The following is a 20,511-nucleotide window of genomic DNA, read 5'->3' on the forward strand; positions in this document are numbered from 1 at the left end:
AAAGGAAGAAGCAGCCAGGCCCAGAACTGCCACTGGGGATCAGCCAGCCTGGCTGGGACCAGGAAACCCATCAGGGGCTGCTCCTCATGCTGCTCTGCTGGTATCTGTGTGTGCACAGACACAAACACACTTTCTATATCCCACGGCCTGAGAGGCCTATTTCACCCAACTTTTATTTTGGCCCTATGATTAGAAAAACTCCTCAACTTTAAAACACAATAAAAAATGCTCACAGCAACTGCTGTGAGATTTAGTAGCTTCTGTATGGCTGATGGCACAACAGCCCTGAATTTGCTTTATGTGGTAATTTAAGCAATTTAAGCTTAAAATGTTCCCAGGGCAAAAATTAGGGCTATGTCTAACAAGTACATTAAGGCTTATTATGCCTATTAAGCACAGGGAGTCACCCTTGTTGTGACTGCACATTACATTTAAAAGCTGTTCTGGGCAGTGTGCTCATTCCCTAATCAAACCTGGGTGGGACGTACTTTTTGGTGACATTTAGAAACCCTCAATTACAAAACAACTAGCTAAAAGGGCAAAGGAATGGGTTTTCCTAAGCACAGTGACAGAAAACAAGAACAGACATTGGGCATAACCAAAGAACTGGAACCATTCTTTTTGCATTCTGTTTTTACTTTTAATTCTGTTACTTTGGTGCCTTAAGAGACTCAAAATGAATAAATAGTCCAATATCTGAGGGGAAAATAACCTTGTTAGTTGAGGAATCAAAGATTTTGAAATTGCCCAAGAGACAGAAATCAAACATATTTTGATCTTGCAACATACAAAATATTGAGTCCATCTTGTTACTTTTAAGTATCTTTAGAATTTAAAAATTAAAGAAGTGCTGACTCAAATTTGAATGAAGTTAAAATAACTTAAATTTTTTTTTTCATCTTCCATAAATCTTTTATTGGTGGTTCAAAATGAAGCATATGCTGCCAGAACGTTTATCTCATGGCTGGCATCCTCCAAGGAAACCAGATGGCAAAACTCATAAATCCTTTCCCTTCTGCTCTTTGACAGTCCCAATCAAGAAAGTTATGAGGCTGGAAGATCAGGTTTATGTCCTGTTGTTATAAAAACATTTTCTTTATACATCCAATGTGGTTTCAACTTTCTCCCAGTCCGTAGTAGCAAACAGCAGTTTAATGAGGTTTTACATACAGACAGCTATTGGAAGAACACACACCACATTCTCTACTTCAATGGCAGGCACTGCTGTATTATTTCACATAAGAGCAGATGAGATCAGAAGCACTTTGGGGTTTTGATGCACAGTACCAGACAGCTACAGAGTTTAAATTTCAAGCACTATCGCACAAAAAGATGTCACTCCCAAACAGTAGACAAGGATTCTGTCTTAACAAGATGAAGTTAACAACAGACTAAATTGACATGGTAGGTAAATATTTTAGGCCTGATCTGCAAATGGAAGTTATAATGTCTACTGCCTTCATATCAACAGCATGGTTAAACAGTTTTGAAATTCTTTTGATCACTCACCTTAAAAAACCCTCACAAGATGAAAAGAAATCATTATCACTAATGTTCATGATTTCAAGACTGAAAGCTTGAAAGAACTGACAACTCAAATATGACAGTTAAGATTGTGTTGGTTGTTCCTAAGACTTCTGGGGAAATAAAATGTGCAATTAGAGCTCTTTGATTACCTGAAGGAAGTTCAACACTTCACAAATTAGTGCTCCAAACTGAAATACTACTGGAAAATTTTAGTTTGCTTCCCAAGAAATATTCCAATATGTTTTGATGAAGAATCTGCAAAACAATCGTGGATGTTGATTTCAATTCATTTCAGTGTATACCAATGCCAGTGAAAACAGCTTAAATCTTAACTCCCCTACAAAAATTTATTCTTTATTAACTTCACCTTTTGTTAAAAAATTCTCCTATCAAAATAATTTTAAGATTCATGAGAATCTTCTGAGGAAACAAAGGTGAGGGGAAATGATAAATTAAGAAAAATACAACACAAATGGCAGATTTTATTGAGGTACTACATTCACATTGGTTTGTGCACTCAACAGTCACATTTGGCTAAAGACAACCATGTTCATGTCATGAAGACACCACACTGACATGGCACACGGGGAAAGCTTAAAATAAAGCTTGGTCAACATGGTGTGCCAAATTCCGCTCTGCTTGACAACTGTGTTATCCCACTGGAATTGCACAGGGTAGAGACAACTTGCATGAAAATGACTGAACAGCAGTAGCTGACATGTGCAAATCAAAACACACAACTTCTCCGTATAGCAACCATACACAAACAGCCTGGCACAGCTTCAGATTGGCCCTGGCTATCGACAGTGGTTGTAAGAGCCAGGAAACACCTCTGGAAGAGTGAGTCAGGTTCTCGTGGCTTACAGTCACAGTCCATCCTTGCGCCTTAGGAAGTGTCTTGAAGTCACTTGGCTCTGGCAACAGCTTGTTTTGGTGGGGGCTTTGTCATGGATGCAGCTCTGTATCTGCAAAATACCAGTAACAGTTATGAGGTAGACTGAACAGGGGATGAACTTTTCCCTACAAAAAAAACCAGAACAAACCACACAGCTCAATCCATTTCACTGGCACAGATACTGCTTTCCAAGTATCTCATTATATTCCTAACCTTTATCAGGTGAAGAACAGCACCCCTAAAGGGCATTACTAGAGCTATGAAACACTAAGTGCCTCCTCTGGGGGTGTTTGTGGATGGGCAGCTCTGCTGCTCCTCTGCTGGGCAAGTGAGAACTTCCCCTTGCATGTGATAAAGGCCCACACACAATGGTGCTGAAACAAAACAGAAAAGGTTTTGTAGATAAAGACAGTCATTCACCTAACATTTCTATGCAGTGCCTCTTGGAAAATGCACCACTAATATCTACAACAAACCATGTATTTCATTTCTTTTTAATGATAGACATACCCTCAATGTGTGCCTTTAACCCTGAAAGGCACCAGAATATATTCCAAACTACACTTGAGGAATTTCTATACAAATAAATTGCTCTACTGCTCATTAAAGCAGGATTGATTCTGAGGTAAAATACAACAGCTGTTGGTACAGATGGGTTTAGAAGCAAATGCTTGTCTGGATATGCAAAAAAATGGACATGCACTGAAGTCTGGCTGGGCAATTTCAGCTAACTCAGCTACTGATAGAAGTTCTGAAGCATGAGATCTTGGACTCGAGGCAGATGGCAACTAGCAGCAAGAGCATCCTAACCAGCAAAGAACATCAGTGCTGGGTCACTGAGAGGAATGATGCTCATCTGAATTATCAGTGATACTTTTTGTAGATTCTAATTCTAGATTATTTTCTGCTGAAGACTCTGAGGATGGTTACACATTCCTGATGAACTTAAATGAAAAGCTGAGACATACATGTAAAATTAGATTTGTACTCTTCCCCAGCACTGCCATCTGGCTGATAGCAGCGTGCCCTGGCAGCTGAGGAGGCAAACCCCACCCTAGGGTGTGTCAGACACCAATAAATAACCAGCTGCTCAGAAGAGGGGGTTATCCTGCTGTATCGAGCCTTGGTGCAGTCTCTGCTGTGATTCTCTGATCTCTTCTCCCTGGTATCCAGTGAAAGGATGCATGGGAATGGTTCAAAGCTGCACCAGGGGAGGTTTACACTGGATATTAGAAAGCATTTCTTTACTATTTAGTCAGCTTCTTTAATTATTCTTGAGGACTTGGTTTCTCCTTTTTAACTATGGTACCTTGATTTTTATTCTATTTCACTTTTTTTTTTTAAATTTCAGAACATTTCTCAAGGGCACAGATAATTCTGAAAGGTAGTTTTAGCCCCAGAGTCTTGCAACCCTTCTCAGGGTGGTGTCATTCGAAAATTTTATTCATGCGCTCTCTAGTTCTTCAGCCAAACTCTTACTACTCATCTGGGATAATGTGCCAGACACTTCCCAAGACATCCTTCTTCCCTCCAAAAATTGAGAATTGAGAATGAGTCACTGAAAATTTCCCTTTGACTGCATTTTCATAACGATCTGTAATCACAGCCACTTGTTCCCACTTACCTGATAGGGAAAATTACCTTGACAAAGAGAGAAATTACATTGATTTGTCGTGATCTGTCTTCACTAAATCTGTGTCAGATTTTTCTTGTGCATGGCTCAACTACTTAATAATTTAATGCACTATCACTCTAAGTTAGAAGCAATGCCTTCATCTGCCTAGCTCCTCTCCTTTCCCTTTGTAAAGCTAAGAGCTGTGTTTGCCCCTTTGCTAGAAAAGAGCAAGCAAACAAGCCTGACTTGTATGCTGAACTACACCAGGCACAAGGGGTCCTGTTCCTAATTAAAACTCAGTGAATTTGGCAGAAGAAATATGCCTGCTAGAGGAAATCTAATTGGCACCTGTAGCTTTCTCCCAGCAGTAGAAATTTGTAAGCACTGATGGACTCTCTGGCTTAGTGCTGCACTGTGAAGTGGCTCTCCATGACAGGTGTGGGTATGAAATCTGTAGCAAGCACATGTGAAAAGCAGGAGACAAAAAACGAGAGATCCGGAATTTCTATCAACACTTAGTCATATTATGTGTTGAAGTTCAGAAAAGATCCTTGCCTCCTTTTCCATTCTGAATCAGGAAGCAAAAAGGCTCACAGGCTAAGGACATAGTTTTCCTGGATTTAGCTCCAAATGAGGTTTCAAGTACTTTCAAGTCTTCACAACAATGCCAGTCTCATTTTGGCAACAAAAAAAAGTTGGGTATTTCATCCACAAAAAAAGCTTCCAGATTTTTTGGTCTTTATATAACGCATGCATTCAAACCCTACCCAAGTGCTTTGCAGCTCTCTCTCAATTCTATCCCTGTAAGCAACAGCAAGTTAGCAGGCACCCTGCAAACATCAGCCTCTCTACCACGACAGAAAAGCAGGCAAAGAGAAGCATGAGGAAATGAGAGGCTCATGGCCTTCAAAAAGCAATGGCACATTGACAAGTACTGCTCAGCTCATCTCAGCGCTTGGTGCCTGCCTGGGATATTTTTGGATTTTCTCACTACAGACGGCTTTCTGACTGCGGGATCCATTTTAGTCTTTCCATGGCATTTTTCTCCCACAAGCCATTTCATTTGCAACAGCAGAAAAAAAATGTGTGGAGGTGGTTAGGAGTTTTGAAATCAGTTTTGTTACACTTCAGTATTTTTATAAGGACAAGGAGCCAAAATCAACTTGTTATGCCGATAAAGAGCTCTGAGAAAGATGCATGTGCACTTGGGATGCACAGCGTGGCTTTTTTTATTTTTTTTAAGGGTACAAGTGAAACGAGGAAGTCTTGACTCATTTACTTTCCTGCTGATCTGAAAACAACTGCTGAGCAAACAGGACCACTTATTTTTCTTGTGATAGACATTGGTGATCTGCAGCTATTCTCACATTCTATGGCTGTTAAGCTATGAGCTTTCACCCCCTGCAGAAAATAAAATGCATGTTTCATGCCATCTGAAGTTCTTTGCATTATTCATAAAGTCCTCTTAAGTCTGAAGTACAATTCATCTATACTGGGGTACATTTTAAACACTATTCTGCACGGTCTGTGCCATAGGCAGTTTGACCTTTACACATTATTTCAGCATAAAAATCAACTTTCTTGCAAGATAACCCTCTCCAGTTCTGTAGCAGAATTTACCTGGCCCTGATTCCTGCATCCCCAGGAAGAAATGGAAGACTAAACTGCCCACCAGAAACGTCACTGCTTTTACCCTTTTGTCACACAGGAGCCTTTCTGGCAATTCATCACTAAAGAAATTCTTTTGAATAAGTTACAGTGGCTGCCTCCTCAGTAAGCTCTGGTGCATCCAGGCCAGCTCAGGGAAAGGACAATAACAGCATAAGGAATATAATCTTGGCTGGCATATAACCATGATGGAGTATTCAGTGCCAGTAAATCTGGAAGAGATTTGTCTGGGGAAGGACTCTGTCCAAGTCTCTGCAGATACATCCCTGTGCAAGGACAGCATCAGGGCAGTGTATAAATAAATCAGCCAGAGACAGTTTGCTAGTGCTTTTCAAAAAGTTAAAAACCCACATAAAGAATAATTTTATAAAATCCATGTAAAACAGAGTAGAGAGTATACAAATACAACAGAATAAGATAAAAAGAAATGTTCTCATGGTACCTCTTTTCTTCATAACATTGGTAGAATCCATTCAGTGCCTCTGTCTTTAACATATCGAACTCCCTCTGGCCTCACTGTCTGTAAAACAAAGGCATTTTTAGAAGAATTAAGAGCATTATTCTTCCATCAGTTGCAAGTAGTAATACATAAATATGCCCACTGCACTAGAATAACCACAGTTCCTGGAATCTTCTACAATTTTTAGATGAGACAGATTGAATTCATTCCACTTTGCATTCCTGGGCCTCAGGGAGGCTGCAATTATTAACTTGTGTTAAAAAGGAATAAACATCAAAGTGAAGAGCAGTTTAAGGAAGAAGCACTGTGGTATAAGCTGGGCTTGTAGCAGGAAATCAGAAAGTCTCCTGAAAGAAATCACATTAAAATGTCCCATATTCAAGAAAACAGACCATAAATCGCAAACTTTCATCCCTCTCCAAACATAATCAGTTACTGCTGCTTTCAGTCACCTTCATCCAGTGACCCCAAACTTCTGAGTGTGTGTAGGGAGGCTCACAATATTTCTTTGCAAGCGTTACCCAAGTTTTATAGAAAGATTAACATGACGACAGGAACAGATAAAACTCTTTTTAGTTAGGCATTTTACCAATTTCCCACAAAAGCTTTAGTTCTGGCATCTCCCATCTTTTGAGTGTTTGGTTTTGAAGCTTAGTAGCATTTGAAAATTGTTTTTCAGAGCACAACTTCATAGGTTAACATAAGCAATAGTTAAAATTCCACCAGCTAACTGATACAGACACTTGCTTGGAGCAGAAGGGCAGGAATCTTTTGATTCAGTGCAGATAACTCAAGTTTGCCCATCTGAGCAGAGTAGCTAAAGCAAAGGCAGCCTGCAGTGGATCAGCGCAGGAAGGGAGGAGAGAGATACTCTGCCAGTTTCTACTGATCCCTGCTGGCAGCTGAGAAAACAAAGCTTTAGAAGAAAAGACTTTCCTAAATGCCCTCAACTTTATTTTCTTTCTTACCTGATATTCGTTCTTTCATTCCCTTCCCACTTTCCTCATTCTGTTCCCAGTCTTTATTTTCTGCTACTATCCTTCCCACGATAGTGCCCACATCCATGAATAACAAGTCATATTTGGAGTCTCTCCTCCCTTTTCTCTGCCCTAAATCTCAACCCTGTACATGATTCCCCCTCTGCCAGGCTCCCTGTCCTTCTCTCTCCCCAAGCACCAGGCTTCTGCTCCCCAGCCCACCACAGCCACTGCTCCACTTGTGGCCCCCAGGACTTTCTCCATCCCCTCCAGCATCGCGGCCTCCCTGCTCTGCTGCTCCCAGCTCCATCAGTCCCATCCCTCTTCCAAAAACTCCCAGGAGCCTTCAGCTCCTTGAAGTTTTCTCCTTTATCTGCCAGCTCTAAAGCCTCTCTCTGCTTTATCCTGTCATCTAATTCTCCTTGTGGAGCTCATCAATCTTCCTCCCAGGCCTCCCTGGATTTCCCATTACCCTTTAGTTCAACACTGTCTTTGACCTCATTTTCCATTTTCCCAAGTGTGGGCCAACACAAAGAGACAGAAAAGACAAACTTAACTGGGCAGGGTACTTTTCTCCAGCCAGTGTGTGGGGAAGGGATTGAAAAACAGATTCCCTATATCCAAAAAGGGATGAAAAGTTGAGAATGCTAATATTTAAATTTAATAAGAACCTGAAGCAAAGCAGATTGGGAAAGGGGAATTATTTGTTATTGAGGTGTTTTGAAAGCTGCATTTTATTTTATTTTGTTTGAATTGAAAAAACTGCAATTTGGTGTCAAAAATGCAGAAATAGGATTTGATAGTTTAGCATTTAAAAAAATCTGCACAATCGTATTTAAGTTAAGATCTTAGTTGAAAACAACTGAGTGATTTCAGCTGGGAAAAAAACAAACCCTAAAAGAAGAAAAAAGAATTCTTATCAGTTACAGAGGAAGGCACTTTATTTTGGAAGCCTACAGCAGCTATGGGTATATTCATAGTAAAAAACATCATTCCTAATGAGCTGCAAAAATCTTGCTGCTACAAGAAAGTCTGGGAAATCTAAAAGCTAAGGAGTCCAATAAAGATATTTCAAAATTCAGTCTGTTCTAGTGATGCACATTTCCATTAACTTTGAATTCCCAGCTTTAAAATGGAAATTTTCTTCATTTCCTAAAAAGAAGAAGAAAAAAAAAAGTGGGTTTTTTTCAAAAGTTGAGCCCATTGGCTGATTTTTCCCCATACAGAAATCTGAGGTAGACGACTGGCACAGATAAAAGTAGCCTAACTGGGGAAATTTAAAGCCAGCTACAAGAACACCATACAGCTGAAATTACTCCTAAACCTGGAAGGCAAAATTATGGGTGTACACCCCAAAAGCCAAGCAGTACATCTGAATTCAGGCAGCAGCTATCTGCTTGCACAACCAACAGTCAGATAATTGTACTGAGCTAAGAAAAACAATGTGTGAGAGTTTTGTGCTTTTTCATCAAAATACCTGAATATTTAATATATGTGAATAACTCCCCATGAGGAATCTTTGATTAAGGAGAAACATAGGGACAGAAAAGTCATCTGGGTATTTTTCAAGCTGTGTTTTTCCTTGTTATGAAATGAAACCATGAACTTTTGCATATTGTGATGTCACTTCTTTGCAAGAGTAAGGAATTAATAACTTCTACTAAAGCACATCTTCCCTAGCACTTATGATTCATTTACAAGGCCACGATTCTTTCACACTCCAACCCAAAGGTCCTTGTCTGACTCTGAACACATTTACAGAGGTTTTCCTGGGCTAAATTTTAAGGGAGAAGTATTAGTTATCAGCATAAAATGTAATTTTCTATTCCCGCTTTGCAGTGGCACAGAACACTTCATCTCAAAGGTCTTTCCAGATCTGGCAGAAATACCAGGGAAACTCAGAAAATGTGATTAAAAACTGTTTGGGTCACCAAGGTGGAGAGGCTCTCTCCACCTTTTATATCTCTGATGGCAAAGCCCATTCTCAGGGGCCAGCAGAGATGATCACACCTCTCCCATCAGCTGCCTGGCCAAGTGTATGTGCACCTTTCCCAGAGCCAAGGTGTGCCTCTGGATTTCCCCTTTTCTGCCTGTTTACCACTGCCATCCTGACAATTATGCAATATTTACTCAGTCCTCCTTATCTTGCACTGTGGGGATGTTCCAGCATTATTCATTCAGCCTTAACAAAACACTTAAAATCCTGTGACTTCTAGCTTCCCACATTTTGAAGGGGATAAACCTTTTGCAAAAAGAGACATTTTTTGTTAAAAGAAGAACAAAGCACGTGACCAAATTCCCTTTCACCTTGAATAAATACATCATGTTTGCATACTCAGGGCTTGGATTTCTTCCAGCCTTCTTTTACCACTGTTACACATCCCCAGCCTTCAAATGGGAGAAACAAAAACATCTACAATGAGTTAAATGAAAAATATTTTCTCTTGGAAAGAGCTTAACAAGCAACTGAAATGCAGGATCTTCATTTATACGTGTTTGCCAGCACATACTGTCTTGCATATTATGGATCAACTCTGTACTCTACAAATAGACATGTCAAACTCCAGTAACATTTACATAGTTCCTCCTTGTCTATACCAGTGGCTGAGCTCATTCTTCCTGAAATTCAATGCTCAGATTAAAATGTAAATTTTTGCTAGGGCTAAAACATCCTTAGCTAACTCAAGAACCCAATCTGTAACACTCAGTGCTGATGCAATGGAAGATCTGTGCTGATGCAATGGAAGATCTGTGCTGATGCTATGGAAGACCATTTGTTTAAGGCTAAACAGAGGCAAATTCCAGTTGATATGCCTTTTGTAGGATCAGAAACTTTAATAAAGGGCTTCACATTCAGTTTATTGTTAGATTTATCACTGATCTGTATATTATTTCTGTAAAAATTCAACCAGTCCACTTCTGTATTTTGGAGATCTTGGATGAGCCTAAGAACAATGACAACTTTTGCTATTATGTGAGATAGGGAAAGGCATAAAATAACCAATTGTTTGTTTAACGAGATATGAAACTCCAACTGAGCTGATGTATTATGGCTGAAATTGAATATAATAAAAAATACTGCTTTCAAAAATGAGTGCTCTCTGAGTGCTCCAGGGATCCAGATGTTGCACAACAACTACAGTGTGACACAGCCTTCATCTAAAGGCAAAATTATGCTAGTTCAGAAAAAGCTGTGTTGAACTGAGTTCATACTTAAAACTCACAGCCCTCAGGTCTGCAGCTTTCTGAAGCATCTAAAAACTGTTTTAATTTTTTAATTTGTTTTTATTGCTTATGTACAGTTATCCTGCACTCTCAGAAGAACTGAAAGATGAGGAGAGAGACTGTTTTTATTTTCTCCAGGGCTGCAAGCAGCTAACCAGCCATCTTGTCAGACACTCAGCCCTTGCATGACTTCCATGCAAAAGAAAACCAAGTATGATGAAGGCAAGCACTCAGGCTTGTCAGTGAAATCCTAAAACATTTCCAAAGATCTCTCAACCTTGGCAAAGCAACTGGCTTTCAATTTCCAGCAACCCACCTCACCAACATCCACAGCTATGAGAATTTGGATGTGAAATAATTTTCATTTGAAGCAGCCAAAGAAGCAGAATAATAAAAGCAAAAAACGTAAGATGAGAGCAGTCAAAACCGTGTTTAAATTCAAAGGAATTTGTCCAAGCAAAGCTCCAAACCACACAGAAGATGGCTGGGAAAAAGCAAAGATCCCTCAGTTTCCCAGCCTCCTAAGGTTTGGAATTGTGGCTTGGAATGCCTACATGAATGCTGGGTCATCAATGAAGTGCTGTTCACCTCATCCTAGAAAGAGAGGAACAGCCTTTGCCAGGCTGTGGGTTTGCAGCAGGGTTCGAGTCCCTACAGAAAGATGGAATTGCTTGGCAGCAGTGGTGCAGTAGCACCTGCCTCCTTCCCAGCTCCTCACGTGCCAAACATGTCTGGCACAAAAATAAAGGCATGAGAAATACAGAACTGCTGTCCTGGCAGTGGATTAAGAGCTGCTGCAATAGCAGGAAAACCTGAGGGAAGAAATTAAACAGCAACATGTTCAAAAATAATGCCTGTTTATAATTAAGACACAGCCATCTTGTAGAAGAGCACGAGAGCATTTTGTTCATCCCACCCAAGAGTTTATTTAGGCTGTTCTAGCTAGCAGGTCTTAATTCCACTCTCTCTCCAGGATAAGTGTGAAGTTTTCAATTTGTAGATTAGTAGCAGTTTGCTGAATGTGTGACTTCAGCAGCTTGCTCACCTCACCCAGCTACAAAGGGAGGCTTTGCAGTTCTGACAGCTCTATGAATCACTTTTAAACCAAAGCCCGCATTCTCTGGAGAAGAAAATTACACACAGGAAGCTTGATATGAAGTGGACTGTGTTAACTAGACACTCAGGAGGGGGTTTACTGCTCTGTAATAAGCTGTAATTACAGTAACTCATTGGTCATTTACTGCCATGCAGGTGTAGAAGCATTTTAAAATAACAAGTAAAGAGAAAACTTGAGCTGAGGGGACTTTTTTTCCCCAGAATTTGTTGAATTTCCAATGCCTACATAAGTACAACATTCCTTTTATTTCCTACAACTTTACTGGTTGAACTGCTGAAGCAGTTCATTTAAATATTTAGGAAGTCCAAGATAAAGGGTGAAACTTAGCACACCCCATCTTGCCAAGGGAGATTTCACAAATGTAGTGAACTGGAGCAGCAGCAGCAGCAATTTTCCCATGTGAGTGGGTTAGTGCAGGTTACATGCACTGTTCCTGCAGGCATCTGCCAACACAGTCTGGGCACAAAGGCATGGACTACTGCTAATGAAACAAAGAGTTTTAGACTTCAAAGTCTGCATCCTATGTCAGGAAGAAAGGAAAAAAAAAAGAATGTCACAAGAAAATATACTTAAAATCTCTCCTAAGGTTCTTATTCTTAGAATTAATCACTACTATGTTTATGTACTCTTGACAGGAAATACAGAGCAACTAAATCAATAAGTCTCTTCCTGATAAAGAGGCTAATTTACCCTCACTCAGTATTGCAAACTTCTACATTTTTCCTACTACTAAATAAATATACTAAGCTCCTGCTAAATGTTTTGAATTTGGTGCAGATTTCACAGAGCAGGCATACAGCAGGACAGCTTGATTACATCTTGACATTCCCATCAGAATGAAAGCACACACTGTTGGATTCCTCCACATCCATTTAAAGACAGAGTAAAGCTTTTCCTCTGCAGGTGATAATGCACATCAACAACAACTGGTCTTACCTGCTGTCTGTAAGCTCAAACCAGTGTCAAGTTTGCTGCGTGGCTTGGTGCTGATAAACAAGTAACAGAGAACACACACAGTGATGATAAAAGCAAAGAGGACCACTGCTGCTATTGACAGGCCCACGAGTGCTCCAACACTAAGAGAGAAAAACAAAACAAAAAAAAATTAAGTGTACAAACAGCCTGGAGGACCCATTAAAACAATGGTCAAGATGAAGTCTGGAGTTTACTTGTACTCAGGCATGGGAGTAACTGTGTATTTTACTGTAAATCAAAATTTAGAGCTCAATACTTCAATTGTATAAACTGCAGTTATTTCACTGCCCTCAGAAGGGTCAATGTCATTACACAGCAGTTGAACATCTGGCTCTCAGTGACATTTCATGTATATTACTCCCAAGTCTGACTTAAAATGTATTTATGAAAATCAGAAATAACTTCATGCAGTAACTGATATCAGTGAGATCAAAAAGTTCTTCAGTGCACACACAGAGAGCGATTTTAGGGTTCCAGGCAGCTCAAACAACATGACTATTAAAGATGTATTTTCAGTCTGAAATGCCATTTGTATAGTATAAAAAGCCATGCAATCTATGGTATTCAATTCTGTTAGCAGCTCTGCAGAGCAGGGTGGAGTACTGTGATTGCTGTTCTGCCTTTGCATTAATTAAATAAATCTCCAATCAAGACTGGAGAAATTCTCCCATGATCTTTGTCGCAGTAAAAGGAAAACAAAAGCTGAATTAGTTTATTCACAATATCAAAGGCATCAAAGAAGCAGGAATTAATTACTCTGGAGGCCAAACATACAGTACTATATGTAGATTTTTATCAAGGTGCTATCCTGCAGAATAAAAACTACCTTATACATCTCCCATAGGCACACAGTGAGACAGTATATGTATATACAGAAATCTCTCCTGATTTCCAACCCCTATTTTCAAGTCTTTTCCTAACATAAAATTCTCATGATGAAATAAAGGACCCAATATAATACAGTCTAGCTATCATTTCCTACACTCTCCTGGGCCATTTGATGCCTTCCATGTTCCAGTCTTCTATTCTACAGTCCATGACAAAGATCCTGACTACTGGTGAAATTAAACAGCAGCTTTTTGGTCACAGATGAGGAGTCTGAGGACTGAGAATCCTTATATTACTGCTCTGGTATATTTACAATTTTGACAGACGTCAAAGGGACAGAAGAGAAATGAATGTCTTGAATTCTACAAGCTCCATCCTCTAGTCATAAAAATGCCTTTATATATCACTGCCATCAGGGAGAAGTGAACTCTACTGTGGCCTTGCAGGAAGATGAGAAGAATTGTGCCTTGGGATGTTTTTATGAATTTTACATTCAAGATACTGCAAAGCTTCTCTACAGGCTCCCACAGCACCAGCACACAGATATGTCCACAGGAGAAATTCTTAAAATCAGCAGGATAAGAACGGCAGATATTGCTATGACTTTCACATGAGGTTTTCATTAGTTACTGGTCAAATTCAGTAATGAAGTTTGGGCAACATTTAGCTCCATGCACAGCTAAAATAATTTGTTATCAGCAAAATGGTTCTGCAAAGAACAGCTTTACTCTTCTGAAGATTTTTCATGGTATTAATCATCTGCATTAAATAGGATATCCTGATGTGTTTGTGCATATATGTACATATTAAGCAAATTTTTCCTTACTGTTTTTTGGCTCAAACAAAATTTGCAGGCAAGCAATATTCTGCTTACTATGGAATCTGGATATGACCTACACTCAGAGATCTCACCTGGGTTCTGGCCTTATTTTGCATTTTCACTTGGAACACCTTGACCCAAATAGACAAAATAGAAGGCTGAATAGCCATAGAACCATGTGATACAACCAAGGCTCTTCAGAAAGTTATTTGTGCTTTTTTGTCATGACAGTACAAGTTTTATTGTAAGATTTCATTTAAATTCCAGCCCACAGTTCAGGACTAAGGAGGCTGCTCACCATTATCCAAACATTAAGCAGAGTCAGCTGCCCTAAAGCCAAATAGATCAAATACATATTAATGATTATACATTTTTCTATTCAGACATCTGTTCCTTCTTGGCTGTAGCTCTCCTCCATGCAGTTGTAGAAGATGACACAGACAATACAGTTGTGTATTGCAGAGCACAAGGAATTTTCAGTATCACTACACAAATTGTGTAAGATGCTTTGGGAGTTACAAAAGGAGAAGGCAAGAAAAACCTGAGGAACTCTCCAGGTCAAAGAGTCATCATAGGTTATGTGCTACAAGAAATGTTTATCATGCCCCAGCAGCAAGATGAGAAGATCTCACCAGCATCACAAAACCAAACAGATACTCTGATTCCACTTCCTGAATGAATCAGGAATCAGGACAATGTGTACTCACTCTTTTTAAACACACAATGTTTTGCTACCAGATTGTTCTCAAACTGCTGAAGCCGTCAACCCACAGAGAAGGTATAATTAAGTTCTGTAAGATTAATTTTGGTTCAAGTTTGGGGATGGAGGATTGTTTCTTAATTAATCTAATTCAGAGAAACTTAATATCTCTTCCACAGCTCTGAATACTGACATTTCTTAACCAGAGTACAATATTTTCTTTCATTCTTTACATATTAAAGCTGTTATTAGAAACAAAATACCAAGTAACTATGATCACTGACCACTTTAACAATTACACTCCTGAAAATAAAGACAGTCTTACAGCAGGTCCTCTAGATTCTACAGCAATTACTATGGTGCTGCGTATCTGCTTTAAAAAGTCCTTGCTAAAAGCATTTTGCCACCTTCCATTCTTTACCATAAACGCTGTCTGAAGGCCACATAGTAACAGTCTATGGTCTCAGGGTGCGTCTTCGAGGTGTGACCTCATTAGTGTGCAAACCTCCTTCATTAACAACCTGCTCAATCCCGAAGCAAATATCTTGCATGAAGATGGCAGTAAAGGCCATGGAGCAGCCGTGACACGAGCAATGTTAAGTTTGGTAGGAGATCCAAACAGAACTCTCCCAAGTTATTATTTTCCACATAAAGACAGAGCCATACCACACATTTCACTGCTGTTACACTGAGTGCCACATCCAGGCTTGCAGTACAGCCAAGGGAGGCTCCACTCTGTCAGCAGCCTCCCCAGGGATCCCCAGGCTGTGTCCAGAGAGCTGCTGAGTGGGTCCATCGACTTGTCTGTCAGTGGATAATCAGCATCACGCCCCTACAGTTGTTTTTAGTTCATAACATTAGCCCATCCACACCATCAAAAGCCAGGGAAAATTTAAATATTGGCTAAGCAGAGGCAGCATTGCCCACTGACAGACTGAAAGGAAGCTCATGAGTCACCCGGACCTGAGTAAATCAAATGTTCCCAATGCTATTGTTGCAGTGACGTGTTGTTCATAGTATTTGCAAAGCACACAGATAAATATTCTTGAGAGACTGGAAGAATGGGCACAGAGAAACAAAAGACTTGCTATTTTGGAAAGCCAAAACAGAGGCCTGGAGTTTGGTACAGCCAAGCAAAGCTTGGCCTCAGTATTACGCCACCATGTAGGCATTAATTAAGAAGGCATTTTGAGTAAAACTTATATGTGGCTTGACAAAATTTTAATCAAATATGCATTATTACATGCAACTTAAAAGATACAGCTTTGGAATGGACATTAGAATTCTATTTGATACTGAAAGAGGCCATTATAAAATTAAGACTTCCTAGAAGAGTGACAAAAATAAGCATAAAATATTTTAGAACAAAGAGAAACAAAAAGGCTGACTGAACATAACTGCTACAGTTCAGTACAAATACCACATGTTCAGCATTTCTCCCCTTCCACTCAACTTGGGAGGTAAAGCAGATGTGATAACTGCATGGGCATGCACAGCACACTGCTCTGGAGGCTGAGCTGCTCAGTGTTTGGCTCACTGGTGTTTTACAGCATCTGTGTTTTGTGGATTCAAAAGCTGAATAACCTTCTGATGAATTCTGCCTTTTCCCCTGTTCCATGGACTCCTGACAGAGACAGCAAAATGCATCCTTCCCTCTTCTTTGAGGAAATAAGTCTTTCAAGATCTATGATTTAAAAAAACCCCAAACTTTATTATTTTATTTATCAAAAAAAAGTTTAAGCCAGAAATTAATAATATTAATTATATATAATAAATTCTGCAGAAAATGTGAAATGTGTCAGAGCTGCTCAATAGTCTATTATCTATGATAGTCCAGCAGCTCCCAGTACAGCAGGTGTTTGGATGTTGTCAAATATTGCAGTTTTTGCAGAAGTGGGAGGGGAAAAGAGAGTTCCATGTTGCTAAGGGAATGGGCAGTGTCTATTTCTAAACATAGTACAGGCAGTAGAGAATTGGCAAGAAAAAAGAAGAGCATAGACTGGCAAGAAACTATTGATTTGGGCTGCCAAGGCTGCTGGCTTCTCCATGAACTGCCTCAGTCAGAGCTGGATGCCAACAGGTCTGGCCATGTCCTTCCCACAGCAGGAAAAACACAAGGAAAATGTGCAAGAGTTTCCTGCAATTCCACCTGGTGTGCCACCAAACTGAAGGAACCCCTGAGACACCACCAACCACTTGTGCTGCAGTCACTCACTGCTTTCAAATATCTGGGGGAGTCAAGCAAATGAAGATTTATGAAAAGAACCCCCAAGTCCTGGAGTACAGCAAAACCTAAAGCAGTTCCCCCATCACAGCCTCCTAGTCCTTCCCCTTCCATCTCCAGACTTACCTTGGCTGGTTTGCCTAACTCTTCTTTAGTTTTAAATCTTAAGGGTTTCAAGTCTTAAAAGTGTGTCCTCAAAGGCTGAAAGAAGCATTTTAAGGATTATTTTATCATATGGCTGTTACCAGCCAATATCAGTAAGAGTCTAGTGATCAACAAAACATTCTGAGAGGGCAAAAAATGTTATTTTTATGTTTTCTTTAAAAAACTAATTGAACTGTCATGTGAAAATGTATATAGTTTTCAAAATGATGTAATACTATGTTTCCAGTGTGTTAATAACTAAAAATTATTTTATTTGTTACTGAAAACACTTATAGGAAGTGATTCAATTCTAACCACTCAGTAACTTTGCTTAGAGAGGTAAATTGTATTTATTCACCTGTTTTCTACAATGAATATAGTCATTTATGGCAGAAGTTAAGCACAACCAAAACTCCACTAATGGCAATTCCCATGAGGCCTTTTAGCAGCTTAGGGCTACCATAGCAAGAAGGAAAAAAGAATCCCTAATTTTCAAAGTTTGGGCCCAAATTTCTGACTTATATGAAGGCTAAGCAGTCATTTCTCAGACCCTACAAAATCTTTTTAAAGGAAGAGCTTTCAGAGACGTATTTAATAAAAGCCTCTCCTGGGATTCACTTCTTGGAGGTAGTTTTTGAAAATATCAAGCTTTAAGAGTCTTCACTACAACATCCAGATGAGATATTGTGATGCAATATGAACTTATTCCTTCAGTTTTTCTGCCATCTTGAGAAGGTTTATTGTGATCGAAACAGTCAAAGGTTATGCAGAAATATAGCATTAAACAGTATTTGATAGCAGAAGTGTCAAAAAGGACACTTGGAGGTGTCTTCTCACATCAGAGAAGCCAAATAATTGTGTCTGTCAGAGCGCTGGATGGCTGGGAGATCCCCACAATCGACCCACTCTTTGCACCAGACAAGGTAGATTTTAGATCATAATACATTAAATATTAGATCAGATAAATTAAAATAATAAGTCCACAGTAATGGACAGCATTAACTCAGGAGCCCTGAGGGAATTCACATGTGGAACTGCAGAGCTGCTGGCCAAGGTGCTGAGGGTGTCTGGCTGCACAGGGCTGAATCTGAGCCCAGCTATGATACCCAAGTTCACCCTCCCCAAAAATGAGGGACAGGTCCTTTGATGGTAAAGCCTCTACCCCCAGTCATCTCATTACCATGCTCCACCCCAGGGAGCTGATGGCATTTACAGCTTCCTGACATAAAATCTTTAATGAAAGCATCAGCATTAGGATGAGGAGAAAACACTCTCTTGTTAACCTGCTGGAGTCTATGAAGTGTCAATAGGCACACAGATAGAGGAACCCAGCAGACAGAGTTAAGTGTCTCAAAAAGCCTTTGGACAAAGCCCTGTACTGAAAGTGGGGTTAAAAGGGTAGAATTTAAATAGGATTAGGAAAGGTTTTGCTACAAATTTAAGGCTGCTTAAAAGCATAAGGAGCAATGTGCAAGGCTTAAGTCGTCCCTTTTCAGTGTGAAGAAATGTCACCGAGACTGATTTTTGTTCATATCTTCATCTATGACCTGGTGAAGAAGGAAATCTGAATTTCTGATGATCCTAAGCCCCTACAAGCAATCAAATGCTGAGGGCAAGGAACACCACAAGAAAACTAAGTGAGCAGGCAAAAGTGATATACATGAGTTTCAGTGTACATAATGTAACATATAAAGAACAAAATCAAGCCTACATAGCAATAAACTCGGAACAGGCAGTTCTGAACTCCAGAAAAGTTTTAGAGTCTTCAGTGAGAGCTCACTGAAATAATGGAGTCAATGTGAATGGCATAAAAAGACATTAACACATTGGCCACCAACAGAATGGAACTGAGAGCAAGACCAAGACTGGAGGCAACATTTGGCCACTCTGTAGAACCTTGCCACACCCACACTTTAGGCATACAGCTCCAGATTATGCACCTCCAACACCAGCCCTGTGGAGTGAAAAACAGTATGGATGAGATGGAACCAAAAGGATTGGCGGGACACAGCATCTGCCTCAAGGATAATCCAAAAGCTGTTCAGTTTGGAAAGGTGAAAGCTGAGAATAGATGCCCCAAATGCCCACAACATTTTAAACACTGTGCATAAATTGAACCTGCAACTGCTGTTCACCAAATCTCACAATCTGAATACTAGAGGGCAGTCAGGAAAAGTAGTAGGGAATAGTATAAAACAGATAAAAGTATCTATATTCAAACAGCAGGTAGTGACTGCTGCCACCAGGGTTGCAGAAGCAGACGGTATAAGCGAGCCCAGAGGGGATTTGACAAAATCAGGATAATAACAAGTCCGTAAGAAACAGAGTGGAAGCCCCATGCAGAGGTGTACTAACATGCTGACACGGCCAGCCTGGATGCTGTGGAGCCCGAGGGGAATGAGGCGTAGAAAGCAGCCCTCTCTGCCGCTGCTGGAGATCCGGCCAGAGCCAGGCGGATCCCTGCACTATCCCGGGAGAGCACCGGGCTCATTATCTGCCCCTTCCAAGTGGAAAGTTGCGTAGTGCTTCATCTTACATGGGAAAGTAGCTCAAGTCACTGGGAACTTTATGGCACGCAGCATCTTACGCGCTCAGGCCCCGAGACAGCCGCTCCCCTCACGCCCGAAGGGCGGGAGACGCTCCGGATGCTCTGCCAGAGGCACCGAGCGTTTCCCAGCGCTTCCTTACCAAGACCACGAGTTATTTCCTTCAGAAACTACCCTGGCACGAGCAAGAGTCTCTCTGGGCTGAAGATGCAGCTCTACCGCTACTCTCGGCGGGACAAAGGCAGCCTGAAAGTGCCCGGCTACAAGTACCTCACAAACACACCCGAGCTCGGGCGACCACGGCTCTCCCGCCCGGCGCCTCTATCCCGGCAGGCACCGCCGCTCCCCTACCTGAGCCACCACATGTAGCTGTGCTCGTAGGGGAAGAAGCTGTGGGGGTCATCGCAGCAGTATTTGATGTCCTGGAAGCCGCAGCAGAACACGGCGCGGGCGTCGCCGCCCGCCCGCGGGCAGCTGAACCCGCTCACCAGCACCTTGTCGGCGTTGAGGTAACTGCTGCACTCGGCGCTCATGGCGCGGCCGCTCGCCCGCCCGCTGCCCGCCCGGCGCCTCGGCTCGGTGGCACCCGGGCAGGAGCGAGGAGAGGCGAGGGGAGGCGAGGGGAGGCGAGGTGGCTGTGGCGGGCGGAGCCGGGCGGGCAGGGGGCTGCGCTGGCGGCGGGGACCGCCGCGCCCACTGGCCCCGGGGCCGCCACAGGGCGGGGAGCGGCGGGAGCCCTCAGGGCAGGCAGCGGAGGGCGGGAGAGCGCCGTGAGGGGCCGGCCCGCCCC

General features: G+C 41.2%; 1 protein-coding gene across 1 annotated transcript; it reads right to left on the reverse strand.

The window, feature by feature from the left end:
- Positions 1-1,831: 1,831 nt before the first annotated feature.
- Positions 1,832-20,306, reverse strand: SHISAL2A (shisa like 2A). The gene is made up of 4 exons (XM_030953636.1): positions 20,073-20,306; positions 12,421-12,560; positions 6,148-6,225; positions 1,832-2,492 (listed from the first exon to the last, which is right to left on the reverse strand). The coding sequence occupies exons 1-3, from the start codon at positions 20,252-20,254 to the stop codon at positions 6,194-6,196; spliced, it is 354 nt and encodes a 117-aa protein (XP_030809496.1). The 5' UTR covers positions 20,255-20,306; the 3' UTR covers positions 1,832-2,492; positions 6,148-6,193.
- Positions 20,307-20,511: the final 205 nt, after the last annotated feature.

This window comes from Camarhynchus parvulus, chromosome 8 (assembly GCF_901933205.1).
Source record: "Camarhynchus parvulus chromosome 8, STF_HiC, whole genome shotgun sequence".
Taxonomy (NCBI): domain Eukaryota; kingdom Metazoa; phylum Chordata; class Aves; order Passeriformes; family Thraupidae; genus Camarhynchus; species Camarhynchus parvulus.